This window comes from Ostreococcus lucimarinus, chromosome 15 (assembly GCF_000092065.1).
Source record: "Ostreococcus lucimarinus CCE9901 chromosome 15, complete sequence".
Classification (NCBI taxonomy): Eukaryota; Viridiplantae; Chlorophyta; class Mamiellophyceae; order Mamiellales; family Bathycoccaceae; genus Ostreococcus; species Ostreococcus sp. 'lucimarinus'.
Window position 1 is genome coordinate 304,091 of NC_009369.1, and position 19,349 is coordinate 323,439.

Below are 19,349 nucleotides of genomic sequence, written 5' to 3' on the forward strand. Positions count from 1 at the left end.
CGGTCGCGCGCGCGTCGACGCTCACCGCGCGCGCGCGTCTCGCATCGTCGTCGCGCCTCGGTCGCGTCGGGATGTGCGCGCAACGATTCGTGGGTGTTACAGTGTAGTCGTACTTTGGAGGAGCGAGAAAATTCGAAAGACGCGCGCGGACTCAAGCGGCGACGCACGTGCGACCGGTGAACCAATTCCTCTCCGTTTTGACCGCGCCGCTTATTTCGGACGCCACCGCGCCGCCTTCCGCCCAGCCGCCGGTTTTAGAGACTTGGAGCGCTTTGAAGCGTCCCATGTTCGCGCCTTCGACGCCGAAAGCCGCGGGGAGATTACCGGTGAAATCGGCGGCGCGAGTGGGCTCGCCGTGCGTTTTCAAGGAGTGACCGATCCATAACGATGTGTCGCCGGTTCGCCTGACGCGAAGGGTGAAGGTGACGTTGCGCCAAGCGTATCGTCCGTACGGCGATCCAGCGCTACCGAGCCACGAGTTGGCGTTCATCCACTGCCCGTTCGCGCTTCTGTAGCCAACTTGTGTTCTGAACCCCGCATTAGCGACGAGATCCGCCGCTTCGGGGCTACTGCTGTCTTCCACGACGATGGAAATATACACCGTTTTACCGTAGGCCGTGCAACAGCTACCGGCGCCATCCCCATTCACACGGTCGAAGGTGCAGTATCTGCCCGCCGAATATCTGTCGAGTTGACATCTATCGTCCATAGTGGCGCCTATCCAAGCCTCGTTCCAATCATTGGCGTCGTCCAATGCAGGGTGAAAGACATCCTCCGCGGCGGCGGTGCCGGTGACTCCATACCCGTGTCCAAAATAGATCATGGGGTAGCCATTTTCAAATACTGGTTGCGAGTACCTCGACAGCGCGTCCTCTGACGTGTCGAACTCATCAAAGTCACTCGGCTGCACGTTCACCAGACGTTTCGAGCCCCCAGACCGAAATCCACTCGGGCACGCGGCGAGACACTCGCCATTGTGAAGGAATTTCCTGTTGGTACACTCAGTACACTGACCGTTCAGACACTTGTTGCAGTTAGTTGGGCACTGCGTGCACCGTCGCGTCGTTGGAGTCGACCCACTACCGCCGTAACCCGGCGGACACGCGAGAGAACACGTGCCACCCAGATACCAAGAGCCTTCAGGGCACCAAAACTCGGGAATCGGGCACGAAGCAGCGCACCCACCGAAGACGTACGAAATGTCTTTCGCGTTGCGTTCGAGCGTCACGATTCTGTTCCAGAACGCGCCGAACTGTTGGGTATCGTGACATTTTCTTTCAAAAAGTGGAGCGCCGTTACCGCCGATTTCGTACAGCGCCTTTCCATTTTCACTCTTCACAACGAATCCAAACTCATAGTTGAGACCCCTCGTAGTGACTTCGAAGATGCCATCTGAAGTCGGGCAGACGAGTCCCAGCTTCGTAGAAACACATTTCAAGAAATTCACGGCGCCGTTGATCATCTCTTCACCTTCGTGAAGTTCAAAGAATCCGTGGTTCGGATCGTTATCGTGCATATTGTGGTGAACGACGTACGCGTGCGTCAGCGTCTCGTCGGGGCCAAAAATTTCGGGCCACTTGTTCCTGATTTTGGCGTCGATGCAGCTCGTGTGCAGCGTGAACCTCCGCTCCTCGCGTCTCTCGCGTCTGCTCGGCAATCTCGCGACCGAATAGTCCCACTTCCCGAGGCGACCGACCCCGGGCGAACGGTACGCGCTCCGATTCACTGGATTCAACGCGGCGGTTTCCTCGCTCCGCGCGACGCGGCGCGGCGCGAGACGGTACGTCCCCAGAGACGTCGGCCCCGGCTCGACGACGTTTTCTCGCCCCAACGCCGCCGAGCTCGCGGACGCCGGATCTGCTTCCAACGCATCCGGGCAGTGATGTTGTATCGCCTCCACCACGCGCGTGTCCCCCGGCCCGCACGCCGGTTCCGTGAACACGCACTGCTGTTCCTCCGTCGTCTGAATCGCCGCGCAATCCATCGGCTCCGCCTCGAGCGCGCTCACGAGCGTCGGCGTGGCGTTCCGACACGCCTCCAGGCACGCCACGGGAACGTCCGTGAACGCCCCGAGCGCGGCGCGCCCCGTCGCGCCGTCGCCGCCGACCAGCGCGAGCGCCGCGACGCCGAACGCGACGCCAACACCCATCGCGAGCCACAGCTTCGACTTCGCGCCGCCGCGCGCGCGCGCGCCGTCGCCGTCGAGCAACCGCGCGCGCTCGGCGTCGCGCATCGCGCCTCGATCCATCGCGCGCGCGCTCGAACGCGCCGCGCGCGTCGCAGTCGCGTCGCCGCGCGCGCGAAGGATGGCACGATCGATCGACGCGCGTCGACCCTCGCGCCGTCGATCGATCGACGCGCGTCGACCCTCGCGCCGTCGATCGATCGCGCGCGTCGACCCTCGCGCCGTCGATCGACCGATCGATCGATCGACCGATCGACGAAAAAGCGCGGGAAAAGGCGATTGCGAATCGACGCGACATTCGCGCGCTCCGGGACGCGGCGCGCGCGCGTCGACGACGGTGATGTCGACGATCGATCCGACGGCGCGCCTGGACGCGCGCGGGACGCACGCGAGAGCGGATGAGGTGCGAGCGCTGGCGAAGGATTTGACCGAGACGGCGACGCGGACGCGAGGGGCGAGCGCGGACGCGGACGCGGACGCGGTGAATCGCGCGGCGAGGGCGTGCGGGACGTTCGCGGCGCTGGGATTGGTGGACGCCGAGGACGTCGTGAGGGACGGGAAGAGAGGCGGGGCGGTGGACGCGGCGGCGCGCGGCGCGGGGGACGTGACGGCGATACTGGAGGAGCACGAGACGACGTTGGTGGCGGTGTTGGACGCGTTGCCCGAGTTTTTAAACGCGGCGGCGCGCGCGCTCGCGATGCGATTGCGCAGTCACGCGCCCGCGGGATCGTCGACGGTGGCGGAGGTGGAGCGTGTGTTGAAGATTCGCGAATTGCGCAGCGCGTTTGCGTTTAACAAGGTGATTGCGAAGAAGTTTCACGAGTTTATGCGCGTGCATTTCGACGCCGACTCCCCCGCGGGCGTGGCGGTGGCCAAGCTCGGGTGGGCGCTTTACGTGTGCGCCAAGTGCGAGTCTTTACCGACGTTTCCAGATTTGTACTCGTGCTACCACTTGCTCGTCGCCGTGGAGGCGTTTTTGTTAATCAACGCCCCGCGAGAGTCGTTGAGAACGTCGCTGAAGAATATGGTGAGCATGACGGCCAAGGACGAGACGACGAAGCTTCCAGATCCGCTTGCCAGTCTCAGTTTGGCGTCGAAAGCCAAGAAGGATACCGTGCGCGCGATGTCAGACGCCGTGCTCAAGGTGGTGAAAGCGTCGTTCCCGGAGGCTACGATGGATGCGTCGAAACACTTTGACGACGTCGCGCCGAGCGACATGTGCGCACAAGGCGTCTTCGACGGCGAACGGGACGTGTCTGCATCCGTCGTCGAGCGTTACTCTCGCGTCGCGTCGGAAACGTTTGGCCGTCTCGCCGTTGACGAGACGTTGTACTTGTACACGGAGATGACGAGCGCAGAGTCGCGAGGAAGGAAAATCATCGGCGATCTCGCCGATTGCAAGACGACAACGACGTACGGATCGATGGCCACGCCCGCTCGTCGCAAGCGCGTGGCGCCTTTCTCGCCAATCAGACCGAAGAAAATTCCCATACACGGCGTCCCGCCGAGTCCGATGCACTCGTTGCGCGGGATCATGGCGAGCGGCGTTGGCGGCGTCGCCGCGACGCCGATTAGTCAAGCCATGGCGAGCGCATCGTGGTTACAAGACGTCGTGTGTGGCAGCTCAGATCTCGAGACGAAAACTGCAGAGTTACAACGCTTCGTTCCGGACAATCCCGAAATCGTGCAAGCGTTGAAGAAAAAAGTCACAAACTTTGGGCAAAGAATAGGACAAGCGATCCGCGAGGACGCGCTGGTGACGACTATGCGCACGGACATCAGTCCGCACAGCACGGTGATGGATGAGTTAGTCAAACAGCGAACATCCGAGGTGTCGCACGTCTTCTTTTACTTTTTGAATCGCATTTTGAAGGACGAACTCGAGCGAATCGCCGGGGACAAGAAGGATGTCAACTTTACCACCTTGCTCGCGAGCGACCGCTTCACAAAGTCGTTGGTGACGTGCTGCATGGAAGTCGTCGTTTCCACGTACAAGACGTCCACGTTGGCGTTTCCGGCGACGACACACTTGATGGGAATTCACCCGTTCGATTTAGCGACCATCATCGAACCCTTTGTGCGCGCAGACATGAGCATGCCGCGCGAGATTCAGCGACACTTCAACTCGCTCGAGGAAAAGACGCTCGAGCGCCTGGCGTGGTGCAAGGGATCGACGTTGTTTGAGTTTTTGAAAACGTTTCACGAGAGCGCGCGTGGCAGTGGTGGAGCGTCGACGGCATTGCCGGGACGAACGGCGCCTAGGTCACCGCAAGCGCCCAAACGCGTGAGCACACCCGTCTTGAACGTGGCGTCTGTGGCGGAGGTCGCGGCGATTGGCGGCACCGAGCGCGAAGGCTCGTCGGGCGATGACGCAGACCTCGTCATGGCGCAGTGTCAATCGCCAGTGCGACGCGCACCGACGAGCGCGTTTTCAGCGTTTTCGTCTCCTTTGCGTGGTGCGACGACGCCGCGTCGGCGGGTGTCTCGAGGCGAACCGTTGCCCGTGCGTTTCGCCGCCGTTCGAAATCACACCGTCGAACAGCCGAGTGGGTGCGACGTGTGTGCGTTCAAGGCGCTCCGAATGTTCTTTGCCAAGGTTATGCATCTTGCGGCGAGACGTTTAGGGGACTTGGCGTCGAGATTAAACTTGTCAACGGACGTCACGCGCGACATTTACGCATTGATTGAACACGTCGTGTACGAACAGACTAATCTCGTGTACAACAGGCACATCGATCAAATCATCTTGGTCTCGGTCTACGGTGTGTGCAAGGCGAGCGCTGGGATTTCCTCGAACTCGCTGCAGTTCAAGGATATCATATACCAATACTCCAAGCAGCCGCAATCGAGCGAAGAGATATTCTGGGCCGTGGTGTTGGAGCAAAACGACCCCGAGCTCGAAGTCGTCAATCGGGGCGACATCATTTCCTTTTACAACAAGGTCTTCGTCGGGCGGGTTAAGGAGTTTTTGTTGACGCTCCGCGAGCGCCCTGCGCGAGATACGACCAATCTAGATACCGATGGTGGCGAGCAAGGAAATACCGTGAGCGTAGACGACGCGCTTCCGTTTGGGTTGTCGTCGCCTCGGCGGCGTTTACCCATCGACAACCAAAACATTTACGTGTCGCCAATGCGTCCCGAACGCGTTGCCAGCATGCTCCACGAAGGCGCACCGCCAACGCCACGCACGCGAAGCCTGTTTGCCACTATCGGTGAGAGCGTGTACGCATATACATCACCGTCAAGTGACTTTGAAGCAATCAATCGCAAGCTACTGATGGACAAGCCGAAACCGCCGAAGGGACGCTTCGCCCCGAACGTCCCGAAATTCGGTGAACACGATCGTTGAGGTTTTGTCTCTTGAATCGGAGTTGTTTTAGAACTGTACAATACACGTCTTCCGTAAACACAATCGCCCTCGAGTCTTCGCTCTCGAGCGCTTCGTCTCGTCCTCGTGTGACTGTTCACGTTCCTCGGGCGAGGAGAAGTGTCACTCGCCACTTCACCGCGCGCGAGCAGACGCAGAACGAACACCATGAAGCTTCAAAAAATCGCATTGACGACGTGCGCGACGCTCTTGATGGCCACGAGCGCTATCGGCGCCGAGATGCGTGGTACGACGGCTTCGAGCGCGCGGCGACTGCTGCAACAAGCAGAGACCAACGACGCCGACGCTGATTCTCAAGCGCGCATCGATCGCATCAATTGGCTCGGTCGCGCTGTGGTAGAAAATGGCGCGTTCCAGTTTTGGACCAAGAACGCCTCTGGGTACTACACCGCCGTCAACGACTACTATGTCAAATCTTTCGAGCTCGAATCCGACGCCGACGTCGTCGGCAAGACGGACGTCCAACTGATCGTGCTTGTCGCCGGCGATCGCACGATCGAGGACTTTGAAGACGCCAAACCCGATGAAACACTCGACTCCATCGCTTCTGCGTACCGCGAACACGATATGATGGTACAGGAAACCGGAAAAGCGACTCGATTCAACGAGCGCGTGATCGCGGACGACCGCGTGTACGACGTCGTCGCCATCAAAGCTCCATTCGAAGGCGGGACGGTCGGGATCGCTATCCCGCGCAACGCCGATGACGACATCAACGTCGTCGTCACGAGCGAATCCGACGACGACGAATCCGACGACGACGAATCCGACGACGACGAATCCGACGACGACGACTAGTCCAGTCGCCGACCGACGCGCCAACCGTCGCGCCGGCTCGATCGCGCAAGACTCTCGATCGCGCTCGCCGCTCGAACGAATCGAATCGAATCACGACGAAATCAATCCGCGAGATCTCCGCACCGCGCCTCGCGGCGTCTTCGCTCGTCGTCGCGTCGCCGCGCCGCACACCGCCGCTCGCGTCATGCTCGAAACCCTCGGCGTCGCGCTCGACGCCGACGCGCGCCACCCGGCGCGCGCGCTCGCCATCGTCGACCACCTGGACGCCCCCGGGACGTGGCTCTTCGCCTCGTTCGTCGCGTACGCGTGCGAACGAAGCCCGGTGGTGGTGCTCTGCGTGGAGCACCACCCGAGTGAAATCACCGCGCTGGCGCGTAAAATCGCGCGCGGCGCGCGAGATTCGGTGTCAAACGCCCTCTCGCGCGGCTCGTGCGCGTTCGTGGACGCGTTCACGACGGCGAGGACGACGACGGGGGACGGGTTGACGGGGACGCTGCGGGACGTTCGGGACGCGGCGGCGGCGACGACGCGCGCGGCGGGATCGGGACGCGTCTGCGTCTGCGTCGATGGGCTCGATGGGCTGGTTATGAGCGAATGCGCGGATGATGCGATGGAGTTGGAGCGGTTCTTGGACGCGGTCTCGCGCGAGGCGGGGGAGGAGGTTGATTTGGTGACGCTGTCGCACTGGGACGTCGGCGCGGTCGAGGCGTGGTTGGCGGAGAGCGCGGATTGTGAGATTCGCTTGGAGCCTTTGCGTACGGGGAGCGCGGAAGACGCGCAGGGAATGTGTCAGACGACGCATAGGAATAGCGCGTGGCGTGCGAAAGGGGCGGCGAGACGCTCGAGGGCGGGATTCGCGTTGACGGAGCTCGGCGCCAAGTTGGAGCGTCGGCGTTGATGTCGTCGTAGTGTTGTAAAATACAAGCTGTAGGAATTCGTTTGCTAGTGATTACGCTTCTTCTTCTGCAGCCTCGGGTTCGACGTTTTCGTCCGCAGCAGTCTTCGAGGGCGTCGCCTTGAGCACCGAGGGCGGCGCGTCGACGTCCATGGGATCGTCGTTCATCTCCAACTCTTGGAGCGGCGTCTCTTCTCGGGCATCCAACTCGACGGGTGCGGCGACGGTGGCCGGTTCTTCGACGACCTGCGACGTCGTCGTCGTGGTCGTGGTCGCTTCGGCAGCGTCGTGTACTCTAGTGAAATCCGTGTTCAATTCGACGACGTCCTCGAGCTCGCTCACGTCGAGCGGCGCCTCTTCGACGACTCGCTCTTCTTCAATGGACCTCGCACCCTCCTCTTCCGCCTCGGCGGCGGCCTCCGCCGCGAGCTCGGCCGCTAATTCACGCTCTACTTCCGCCACGGCTTCATCCGCTTCGCGCTCGGCCTGACGTTCCACTTCGTCGTCATCCAATTCTTCCGTGGCGACGACGACCTCCGCCTCGATGACATCCTTACTAGCTTGCGCCTCGTCCTCCGCGATTTCTTCTGGCGAGCGGTTGGCGGCGATGACGTTGCTCATGATATTCGCCACCGTTGACGCGACGAACGCTTCGTTCGCGGCTCGCTCTTCAGCCTCCTTGATAGCCTTTGGCTTGCGTCCGCGTTTCTTTTGCTTCTTTGCGCCGCCGCGAAGAGCGTCTTCGTCGACGTCTTCTTCGCGCATCAAAGGCACACCGCGACCAGGGGCAGGAGCAATGCTCGTCGACAGCGGATTGATGCCGTACCTCTCCGCCCACGACGCTGGTGGCGGCGGCGGCATCAAGCCGTAACGCACGCCGCGACGATCCAAAGGCGAGGGGTCGGGAAGACTGCCGCCGAGATCGCGCAGCGCCTCCGCCGGGCGAAGTCGCGACACGCGGAACGGTTGCGAAGGACCACCCGGGGTCTTACGCGGCCAAATCGGGTTTGCCGTGCGTCGTTCGATCTGCGTGACCGTGGGCAAGGAGTTGTGGACTCGTTGGTACACCTTGGTCTCTCCGCGCCAATACTCGAGTGGCTTGGATCGTTGACGCGTCGATCGTCGCACGCCACCCTCGGTTGCTTGTAAACCGGCCAAGGCGAGCGACTTGCGGCGCTCCATCTCGGCGCGAAGGCGCTTGTGCGGCACACCTGCGGTGGTGCGCTTGCGCGGCGCCGGTGGTTCGGGAAATCCGTCGTCGTCGTACGCCGCGACGTCGTCGTAGCCGAGATCCATATCCTCCTCGCCGTAAAAGTCCGCGAGCGGCGGTTCGTCGCGCTGCGAATTGGCGAAGTGTGACACGCCCTGCATCTCTTCCGGCAACCCCTCGGGGTATTCGGCGTGCATCATCATCGCCAACGCCTCGGCCGCGTTCGGCGTACCCGCGCTCGACAGCCGTCCCGCCTTTGACTTGGACCCGTTCGGCGTCGCCGCCGCGTCGTGCAAAATGTGCGTCGACGGCCTGAACATCGGTCGCGGGCCGTCCATCGAACCGGTGTTCACCGTAAACGGATTCACATTCGACCCACCGCTGCCGCTACCGCTCCCCGCGCTCGCGTGCGAATCCTCTCCAATCTCCACGATGCTCACGCCGTTCGGCGCCGAAAACGCCTCCCCGCCGCTCCCGTTCGACACGTCCATATCGCTCGAACTTTTCTGCTTCATGATCCCCGGAATGTTCACCCTGATCACGAACGGTCGCGCGCGCACCTCCCGCCCGGTTCCACGTCGCAACCGCAGCCGTTCCCGTCGACTCGCTCGCGGCGCGTACGCGCCCGCCGGCTTGCCTCCCGCCGCCGCCGCCGCCGCCGCCGCCGCGCGCGCCGCGCGCAACTGCGCCAACCGCGTCGTCGTGCCTACCGCGCCATCGCCCCGCGCGAGCGTTTTCGTCAGTCCTCGTTCCTCGCGCTCGTCCCGCCCCGTCGCGTCCGTCGCATCGTTCTCCGCACCATCCTTCGCGCGCGTCTCGCCTCGCGCCGTTTTTAAATCAACGGTCGGCGCCACCTCGCCCCGGTCATCCATCGTCTTGAACGACACCCGTCGCGGCCGCGACGCGCGTCGCGCGCGCGCGTCGTCGACGTCGGCGTCGAAACGCTTTTCGCGCGTTCCCGCGTCGTCGCCGCGGGCGTTCGCGTCGCGCGGCGCGAGCGGCGTCGACATGAAGTCGGATCGTCGACCGACAGACGGGTCGAATTCAAACGTCGCGCGACGTCGCGCGCGCGCGGTGGGAGGCGCGAGGGCGCGCGGGCGCGTCGGAGACGCGCGGCGTGGCGTCGCGGATCGATGCGCGACGCGGGACGCGCGACGCGATGGGCGTCGAGGTGTGGGGGGCGACGACGCGACGCGCGGCGCGATGGGAGGGGAACCAACGGAATCGCGGAGGACGAAGCGCTCGCGCCGAGGAGGTTGATTTGGATTAAAACTAAGGTGGCTAAGGGCGCGAAACGCGCGATGTGGGCGAGAAATAATGTATTTTATTCGCGCGCGGTCGAGGACGAAGCGCCGCCGAAGCCGAAAAATTTGCCCAGACGGGACGCCGAGGAGGCGGCTTCGGCGCGCTCGCGATCGGCTCGGCTGGGAGCGCGCGCGAACGCGCGAGGTCGGGCGACGCTTTCGTCGTCGACGACGGTCGTGGTGACCTTGCGGACTCGAGCGATGCGCTCGCGCTCGGGCTTTGGCGGCGGTGGCGAAGATGGGGTGAAAGCGCGTGGTTTGGCGATGGGCGCGTCGTCGTCGACGCGCCTCTTGGTCACCTTGCGAACGCGAGCGACGCGTTGGCGTTGCGCCTTCTCAATTTTGGGTTTGGTGAACGCCGGAGCGGACGGGTAGTCCTCATCGTCGATGTCATCGTCGAGTGCTTCGTCGGGGAAGCACTCGGCGCAGTAGACGTTGCCGTCTGGACCGGGCATGACGTCCTCCGGTTCCATCTCACGCGAGCAGTTCGGACACTCGAAGGGCGCCGGCGCCTTGGACGAAGCTTGTCTTGGCGCTTCGTCCATCTCAGGTTCTTCCTCGGGTACGCACCGCGGGCAGTAATCCTTCCCGCCTGGACCCGTGATGATATCGTTCAACGTACACGGTGCGTCGCAATTCGGACACGTGGGGATTGAGCGTTTTCGCTGTGGCGACCAACATTTCGGACAGAATTGCCCACCGTCGACCTTGATGACGTCTTCGGGCTCGCACGGCGTCTCGCAGTTCGGGCACACGAACGGCTCCGGCGCGCAACGCGGGCAGTGTTTCTTGCCGTCGACGTCGCTGATCGCGACTTCTTCGGGCTCGCACGGCGTCTCGCAGTTCGGGCACACGAACGGCTCCGGCGCGCAACGCGGGCAGTGTTTCTTGCCGTCGACGTCGCTGATCGCGACTTCTTCGGGCTCGCACGGCGTCTCGCAGTTCGGGCACACGAACGGCTCCGGCGCGCAACGCGGGCAGTGTTTCTTGCCGTCGACGTCGCTGATCGCGACTTCTTCGGGCTCGCACGGCGTCTCGCAGTTCGGGCACACGAACGGCTCCGGCGCGCAACGCGGGCAGTGTTTCTTGCCGTCGACGTCGCTGATCGCGACTTCTTCGGGCTCGCACGGCGTCTCGCAGTTCGGGCACACGAACGGCTCCGGCGCGCAACGCGGGCAGTGTTTCTTGCCGTCGACGTCGCTGATCGCGACTTCTTCGGGCTCGCACGGCGTCTCGCAGTTCGGGCACACGAACGGCTCCGGCGCGCAACGCGGGCAGTGTTTCTTGCCGTCGACGTCGCTGATCGCGACTTCTTCGGGCTCGCACGGCGTCTCGCAGTTCGGGCACACGAACGGCTCCGGCGCGCAACGCGGGCAGTGTTTCTTGCCGTCGACGTCGCTGATCGCGACTTCTTCGGGCTCGCACGGCGTCTCGCAGTTCGGGCACACGAACGGCTCGTCTTCCGGTACATCCTCCCGCAAGCACTCGTTGCAATATTCCAAATCATCCGGACCGATGACGATTTTATTCGGCGGCTCTACGGTGATTCCGCAATTTGGACAGTTGACATCCTTTTTGCGAGGACAATTTGGCGCTTCATGATCCGTCATACCGCAGATGGAGCAGCGCGAATCCGGCATGACGAGGTTCTTGCGCGCCAACTCATCGCTCGGCTCTTCGAGCACCGCATGCACACTCGGCGACTCCGCGAGCGGTTTTCTCTCTTGTGCTTGTTTGAATTGTGCTTGAAGCGCTTCCGATGGCTTTACGGTTGGATTCGCGCGGAAGCAGAAATCGCCAAACGCGAGCATAAACTTCTTCGCGTCCAGCCGGCTCCCTTGGCAGCACAAGTACCCGTCAGGTTTTTCATCGATGGCGTGCACCCAGCCATGTCGAGCGCCGTGGTACACCCAATCAGGAGTCGACGTTGAGAAATCGCTGTAGGTTCGGAAGACCAATTCACCAAACTTGTTCAATGGACTCTCGGCACCGACGGCCCACATTGTTGCAGCCTTGAACTCCATCACTCCCATGCCATCCTTGTCGGTGAAAGCCTTGTACACAGTGCTCACAGCGCGGATGTCCTCGTCAGACGATTTGCCTTGCTTCTTCATAGCCGTCGCAAATCTCGCTTGTGCTTCGTATGCTTCGACGATATGATGCGCCTTAGGGCGAAGTATGCGTTCAATCAGCCAGCGCGTTGCGCGAGCGACGCCTCTATCTGTCAATGGCACGCGATGACCGTAGATGATCCAAGCCATGAAGACGAGGGAAGTGAGGAATTCATCCAGGTGCATTCCCCAAGCGTGCTTGATACGCAGCTCCAACCTCGGACCTTCGCTCGGACATAGCGATCCTTCAACTGAGCCAGTCTCTCGATCGAGTGTGAGACACTTGGCGAGAAGCTCGGGCGCCTTGACGGTATCGAATACCGATCGAACGACGGCTGAGAGCTGATTGTACTGCGAGTTCGGTAGTTTGTCCTCAATCTTGCAACTCGAGATGAGGTACATGAACTGACGGTAAGACATGAGCAAGTGATCATCCGCACCGACGCGCGTTTCGTTGTCACTCGGACCAGACGGAATCGACGCGTATGTTTTGAACAAACCCTCCAAAAATGTCCAGTGATTGCGAATCTCGCTCCAGACGTAATAGTTGCCATCTTCGGGCTCGAAAGAAGTCAGCACATGGTTCGGTTTGCTGATACCCTTGCGAGTAAGCGGAGCGGCATCTTGGATGAGCTCCTTACCATTGTTGCGGTAACGCAGAATCGTTCGTTCAAGAGGTTTTGAATTGCTGTCCGCAAGCATTCTGCGCAAGTCGAGCACCGTCATTTCCGGATTTTCGTGAACAAGATTAGATTGGAGCACCGGTTGCGCCAACACTGGCCCTTCTTCAATATCCGGTCGAGCGTACATTCGTTCATCTTCATCGGGATCCCTTGCCTCTTCTGGGTCATCTTGAAGAATCAACCACGCTGTCGTCTTGGCCAAATTACCGCGGCGGTTCTCGAGCTGCACCTCCGCCTTCCATTGAAGATTCTCGAGCTTCACTGTGTTGTGAGTGTCGAGCAGCTTGCCTTTGTGCGAGATATCAAATTTACTTCCAGTGACAGCAGGAAGCTCGTCTTCACCTGCGAACTCGCCCCGATCGCGCATGTCTCGCAATTCTGTGGCGAGCTTGGTGTGAACGCTTGAGACTTCCTCCTTGAGACGAACGGGGACGTACACGTTCCATCCTAAATCTCTCGATCGATCCGGGTCTTCTTCCTGAATGATGATGGTTTCTCTCGTACGGAAGTGTCGTTCTCGCTCTTGTTTAATTCGCGACACCTCTTCGTCGTCTTGCTGGATGACGACGTACAAGTTGCCGTGACGAGCGCAGCGCTCTCCGGGCTCGCATTCGCAGAGGCAACAGAAATCGTCGTAGACGTCGTCGAGGTCAAGGTGCCACGGCAACACGTCACCGTCTTCATCCTGCGCCTCTGCTTTCGCTTTTGCGAGACTTTCATCGTAAGCATCCCAATCAGGGTGAATATCACCAAAGTAACCCTGGAACCGAACAAAGTGCGTGCGTCCACTGACTTCGGATGTTTGGAAAAAGAGCTCCTCTTGGTCCAAGTCTGCCGCGTCGTTCACATCCGTTTGAAAGGCTCTTCGAACGTTGTCAGCTTGTTGAAGTACCTCATACTCAGCGAGTTGCTTCTCTTCGTCCTCCTTCTCTTTCTCTTGCGTAGCGTGCGACTTCGCACGGGCGAGAGTGGAGTCTCGAAGTAAAAAGCGTTCGACCGACGGGTTGTGAGCGCCTGAGACGCCGCGTAAATCTTTTTGAGCCTGTCTGTAAAACTTGCGATAGAAGTTGTATCTCTTTTGAATCATCTTATTCTCGATGAAGAGTTGCACTTGTCGATTCATGTCCCGATTGTCCACCGCCGCGGCGCGAATCAGGCTTTGACGCACCGGGCGCGAGAGCATCTTGTAGAAAGATTTGGCTCTGTCGTCATGGGTACCCAGAATGGTCTCCACAGTCTTGTGTCGCCAGAGCGAGCGAATTCCTCGAGCGAATTCCATTCGCAGGTGCATGTCGAAATTACCACTGAAATACAATCCTTGATCACCTTCCGCGGACTCAAGCTGAAGAATCGCGCCCGCACTGGGGTTGAGCAGCGAAAGTGTCGGTTTCCATTCGACCCACTTGCGTTCGCGTAGCCACTGCGATGAGCGGTGCTCACTCACGACAATACTGATGACACGAGCGATAAAATTCTTGTAGGCCCGTCGAAGGTGCCAGTCAGCTCTCTTGAACCATTCCGCGCTGCTATAGGCTTCGTAAAAAATCCCTGCGCAGAAAACAAAGACAGCCACCGCAATGGTTTGCCACACGGCATTTCTGGCGTTGTCCTTTGTCCTTTGGTTGATGATGTACGACACCGGCGCTATTGAAATGACTGAAAGCATCAGTACGAGCACCATGGCGAGCAAATGTAAGCCAAGATACCGTTTTGCTTCGCTCGTTTTAAAAGGTCGCAAAATGACGGTCGCGAACGACACAGATATTACGAGTAGAGCGGTGAGCGCCTGCACGACACCGTTGCCATTTCTGAGCTCGTAGCCTAGAAGTTGAATCAAGCACAACGCCAATATTCGTGCCATCTCGTTCACACGATACCAAACGTAGTCATCTGTGAACTGGAACGTTGCAAATCCAATCAAATCTCGTTTCCACAGCTTTTCCCATCCTCCCATGGCGTACTTTATTACCCAATACATGATGGCAAAGAAACCGATCGGGTACAGAAGCAGGGCGATCAAGGCGAGCGGGAACAGCTGTTGCCATTTCGTGCTTCCAGTCGTCGATGAGAAATATCCGAATCGCAAGTTCGGCTGCGCACGAATGTACCCAAACTTGTCCGTCACTGAACGATGAAATATGAAAAAGTCAAATGTCGCGATGATGACGGCGACATAAGTAATTTGAATGACGTTCAAAATACTTCGAAGCATTAAAACCCATCGCCTTTGACCGTTGCGAACCACCTCGACACTCGGCTGCGTTTTGATGTAAAATTTACCCCAAATGTAGGCGTACAGCTGTGCGATGCCGTACATCAGCGCAAGTCCAATCGCCGGCATGGCCATTAATGAGTTCCAGCGTGCCACAAAATCGTATTCAGTCAAACATTCGAGGCCGATGACTTCGGGGTTGAGCTGCAGTATGTAGCATAGCTGTAGCAGCAAAGTCAAGCCGGGATAATCGTTCCAGCCAAGATTGTATCTCCCAATAATCCCAACTTCTTGCAGAAACACAACGAGCGATAATATACGACAATAGACGATGTATCGAAAGCTCTGCTCGTCGATGAGCCAGGGCATCAAAATCGCCGAAAGCATCACCAAGCCGACGCCCGCACCATACAGCGTGTGCCCCAAAGCAGATCCGCACTTCAAACACTGACCATTGAGACGGTAGTAGCCCGTAACACACGTCTCACACGCGTCGTGAACATATCCCTCTGCGCACTGCACGGCATCCGCACTCGATCCGCCCGCGGCGATGGCGTCCACTTGCGCCGAGCCAGCGATGCCTTTCACACCGGGACACGCCTTATGGGGGAAGCACTGTCGCATGGAGATGGGTTGCTTGTACGAGCGCGTTTCAGGAGACACGACGTAGAAACCAGGCTGCGGATAAGGCACCGTGAGATTCGTCTCAGCACAATACGTCCAACGTTCGGGCGCTCCGTAGGAGTCGCTGTACTCTGGGCAAGGAAAGCAATATCCCGGCACGCCGTACCAACCGATGTTGCAGAAACATTGGTCCCTTGACGTTGCGCCTTGAACAGAGGTACTCCCAGCGGGACATGAAATGCAAGTTTCAAGTCCCGGGGTGTCGGAATAATACCCATTGCTGCATCGGGTACAGAAGCCTCGTTGCACGGTTCCGCCAGCCATACCCACCGGGCAGGCACGACAGGTGTGCGAGTTGATGGCGTCGGTGACTTGACCAAGCGGACAAATCGTGCACGTGCCGTAAGTCTTTGCGTTTGACGCATCACCAACGGCGCTTGCTGACTCTGTTGTGTAACCTAGCGCACAACCAACATGAATATTCAATGTTGCCTCCGCACTCACCAGGCTGCCGTCGTCGACTACGCGAATCGCGTACTTCTCTAAAGGATTCTGCCGAACCAACGTGGTCGACGGAAAGAATCCGTAGAGTAATGGCGGCGCCAAATAATAAAGCGTGATCGATGTCCCGTTGTTCAGCAGACCAACCTGATCGAGCGTTGCTGCCGTAATTTCGTCCACCGGTCGTCCAAATCTGTCGATTGATTTGTACCATCGACCTCTCCTACGCGTCGCCCAATCGCTTTGTGTGACGATCGGTTTCCACGTCAAGAAAAGTCTAAAGTATGGACCAGCGTCGACGTCGTAAGGCGAAAACGTAATCGGGGTCAAATCTGCATCTCCTAAGTCATCCGCCGCTCGGTCTCTATTCATCACCGCGTTCACCTCCATGTTTGCCAAAAATGGGGGGTCATTCACAGGTCTGATCGTCACGTTGACTGAGGCGGACGCCGCGAGAGTCGAGTCGTAACTGGACACGATAGAGAACTCAATACTGTCGGTCCCGGTGAAATTCGCGCTCGGCGTATAGTTGAAGTACTGAAAATTGAGATTTCCGTCATCAGTGTTGACAGAACAATTCCACCAATACTGCACCTCCACGTCATTGCACAGCTTTGTCACGGTGCCATTCTGCACGCCCGCATTCGTTACGGTGTAAGTTAAAGTGCCGGCATACTCCGAAGCCATGATCGTTCGCCCGAATCGACCCGTCATTGTCGTATCTTCATCCACCCAATAGTGCGAGACTACGCCGACGGGCTTTCCGGTGGCGGATCCGACGGCTACGACGACGCTGGCCACGTCGTACAAAGTCGTATCGGGCGTGTTATCCAAACTGTCATCCACACTGTAAATGAAATAATCATACCCAGTAAAATTAATGTCTGGTATATACTCGAACGTCGACGAATAAGCGACGGGACCGGCCGGAAGCTCGAGGGTTCCGTGCGCCGGCTGTTGACGAATTGTCCACGTGAGTCTGTCGCCGTCGATATCAGTCGCCGTCATAGGGCGGCTCAACTTGCTGCCCGTCGCGGTCGCATCAACCTGCGTACGCATTGGAATAATATCAGCCGTTGACTCGTAGCTCAATATTTGCTCACCGCCCGCGGCGACTGGTGCGTCGTTGCGTTTCGCGATATCCACTCGCGCCTCCTTGATATCCGTCGTGCAGCTATTGTCGTACAACGCCAGCACGGCGGGACTACAATCGACTGTGCCATCGGTGTCGAGACCGAGCGCTTGTGCGACGGTATATTCAACCGTTCCGCGAAAGGTGAATACGTCTACGCCGTTTTCATTCGGTTTGGGTTGATACGACACGACGCCGTATCCGGCGTTCATCTCGACTTGGAAAGTAGCCTCGACTGCTTTCCGAGGATCACAGACGGTGAATATGTTCGCCACAAACGGAATACCCGAGCGACTCGTGAACAAAGGGAGCTCTCGCTGCCAGAGAGGCCCATCTTCGTACGTGTAAAAGTTGACTACGTTTCCGGACGAGTTGCTCGTCACCGCCAACTGCGTCGCGTACGTCACCGTAATCGATTCTAATGCTAGTATGTCCGTCGGTATGTGTCCTACTTGATCTGCGCCGATGAACGTGGAGTCCGTCCCGAACGTTGCATTCGTGTTCACCGTGTTTTGCGCGTTCAGTAAATCAATCCATGCCGCTGGTGGCGGTGGTGGATACGCAGGCGACGGCGGCGGGCTGGGTGGCGGTGGGAACGGTGGCGGACTAAAGGGCGTGGGTGATGGTGGCGGCGGTGGTGATGGAATCCCCGAATCATTCTTTCTATCCCACGACCAAGTCGACGCACAGAGCGATAACGAAAGTATGAAGAAGAAATACAGGCAGAAGATGATGACGTTGTCGCTGAAGATGTAACGCAAGCGCTTCAGTGCCTTCTTCTTTGACGTGTACTTGTGCGTCTCATGGTTGCCGCGAAGCTTCAGGTGCACGTGACACGTCTGTGCAACGTTGATTCCATCGCCTAAGCGCCAACCAGGATCGACGAGACATCCCAAATAGAACAAATCCACGCTGTCCGGATCCGGCTGATGTTTCAAGCGCCGACAAACCATTCGCTTCACCTTTTGGAAGTTGTCCGTCAACTTGCAAGTCAAGCTAATGGTCTGCATCTCGTTCACGTCATCGATGTTTCGCATGAAAAGTGAATCTCGCAACCGCACGATAGTGGGCAATCGGACCACCACGGTGCACGTCGGGTCTGGATGTCCTGAAATCGCCGCGATGATCGCGGCCGATAAGTACATGCCTAGGAAAAACAACAGCAACCCCAGGAACACCAAAAACCCATCGTCTCTGCTCTCTACCGGACACTTCGTCGTATCCGCTGGCGCTATCACGCATTGTCCGGCGTTCAGCGACCCCGATGGACATTCAATGTAACTATACGGGCAACAGCCCGTCTTGTTCGTGTTCAACAACGCGTCCGGATAAGGATAACTCACCAAAGATTGCGACAGGCACGAGCATGACTCTCCGGCGAACCCTAAATCGCACACACACGTGCCATCTCGCTCGGAGCAATAGCCGTTACCGTTGCAATCCACCGACGGCGAACACGAAAATTTGCACCGATTGTCCCCGACGCCCACCCATCCTCGATCGCACACGCAATCCTTCGCCGTGGCGTCCCACGTCCCGTGTCCATTACACGCGTCCCGACCGTTGTTCGTCGTGGTGTTGAACTGGCACAGACTACCCGTGAAGGCATCAGGGCAAATGCACTCCTTGCTCGTCGCCGCGCACACGCCGTTATTCTCGCACCCGCACGTTGCGCACCCATCCCCAGTCATCGCCCCCACGCACGTCGGCGTCGGCGCACTGTACGTCCAATTATACGCACACGTTCTACACGGTCCGTTATACACGCTTCCGCTCATGCACGTCGACGACGCCGCGCACCATCCGCAGCCGTCCGCTTTCGCGCAGTGCTCCGCGTTCCCAATCGCCGCGCACCTCGGATCGCACGGTATCTCAATCTCATTCGTCACCGCGTTCACCACTCGCGGCGCGTTCATCACCGGCGGCAAATGCGACACGCACAGCGCGGCGTCGAGCAAGGAGTAGCACGTCGGGTTGTGTCCGTCCACGTCGCGCGAGTCGCACCACCCGCACCCGACCTCCTGCACGCACTCCCCGAACACCGCCCGTCGCTGGCACCGCAGCGGGCTCACGATGCTCTCATCGCTCGCGTTCCACGCCGTGAGCGCGTCGTCGTGCGCCGCCTCGGTCGTTCGCACGCCGAGCGCGCGTCGCGCGTCGCGCGCGCGCGCGCCCCGAGCGCCCGCGGCTTCGCTTCCCGGCGCGCTCGCGCTCGAGCGCGGGCTCGGCGCGAGCGCGAACAGCGCGAGGGCGACGCGAACGAGCGTTCGCAATCGCGCGTCGCGCGCGCGATCGCCGACGCGCAT

General features: G+C 59.5%; 6 protein-coding genes across 6 annotated transcripts; 3 read left to right on the top strand and 3 right to left on the bottom strand.

Annotated features, from left to right (window-relative positions):
- Positions 1-114: 114 nt before the first annotated feature.
- Positions 115-2,149, bottom strand: OSTLU_27861 (predicted protein; the record flags this gene model as incomplete). Its single annotated transcript, XM_001421735.1, has 1 exon — positions 115-2,149. One exon carries the CDS (start codon positions 2,147-2,149, stop codon positions 152-154), a length of 1,998 nt encoding a protein of 665 aa, XP_001421772.1. The 3' UTR covers positions 115-151.
- A 376-nt stretch (positions 2,150-2,525) lies between these two features.
- On the top strand, positions 2,526-5,534 carry OSTLU_27862 (predicted protein; the record flags this gene model as incomplete). Its single annotated transcript, XM_001421590.1, has 1 exon — positions 2,526-5,534. The coding sequence occupies one exon, from the start codon at positions 2,526-2,528 to the stop codon at positions 5,532-5,534; it is 3,009 nt and encodes a 1,002-aa protein (XP_001421627.1).
- A 231-nt stretch (positions 5,535-5,765) lies between these two features.
- OSTLU_27863 (predicted protein) lies at positions 5,766-6,371 on the top strand (the record flags this gene model as incomplete). The annotated part of the gene is made up of 1 exon (XM_001421591.1): positions 5,766-6,371. The coding sequence occupies one exon, from the start codon at positions 5,766-5,768 to the stop codon at positions 6,369-6,371; it is 606 nt and encodes a 201-aa protein (XP_001421628.1).
- Positions 6,372-6,981: 610 nt separating this feature from the next.
- OSTLU_27864 (predicted protein) lies at positions 6,982-7,269 on the top strand (the record flags this gene model as incomplete). Its single annotated transcript, XM_001421592.1, has 1 exon — positions 6,982-7,269. The coding sequence occupies one exon, from the start codon at positions 6,982-6,984 to the stop codon at positions 7,267-7,269; it is 288 nt and encodes a 95-aa protein (XP_001421629.1).
- A 51-nt stretch (positions 7,270-7,320) lies between these two features.
- On the bottom strand, positions 7,321-9,348 carry OSTLU_18379 (predicted protein; the record flags this gene model as incomplete). The annotated part of the gene is made up of 1 exon (XM_001421736.1): positions 7,321-9,348. One exon carries the CDS (start codon positions 9,346-9,348, stop codon positions 7,321-7,323), a length of 2,028 nt encoding a protein of 675 aa, XP_001421773.1.
- A 409-nt stretch (positions 9,349-9,757) lies between these two features.
- OSTLU_27866 (predicted protein) lies at positions 9,758-19,349 on the bottom strand (the record flags this gene model as incomplete). Its single annotated transcript, XM_001421737.1, has 1 exon — positions 9,758-19,349. One exon carries the CDS (start codon positions 19,347-19,349, stop codon positions 9,801-9,803), a length of 9,549 nt encoding a protein of 3,182 aa, XP_001421774.1. The 3' UTR covers positions 9,758-9,800.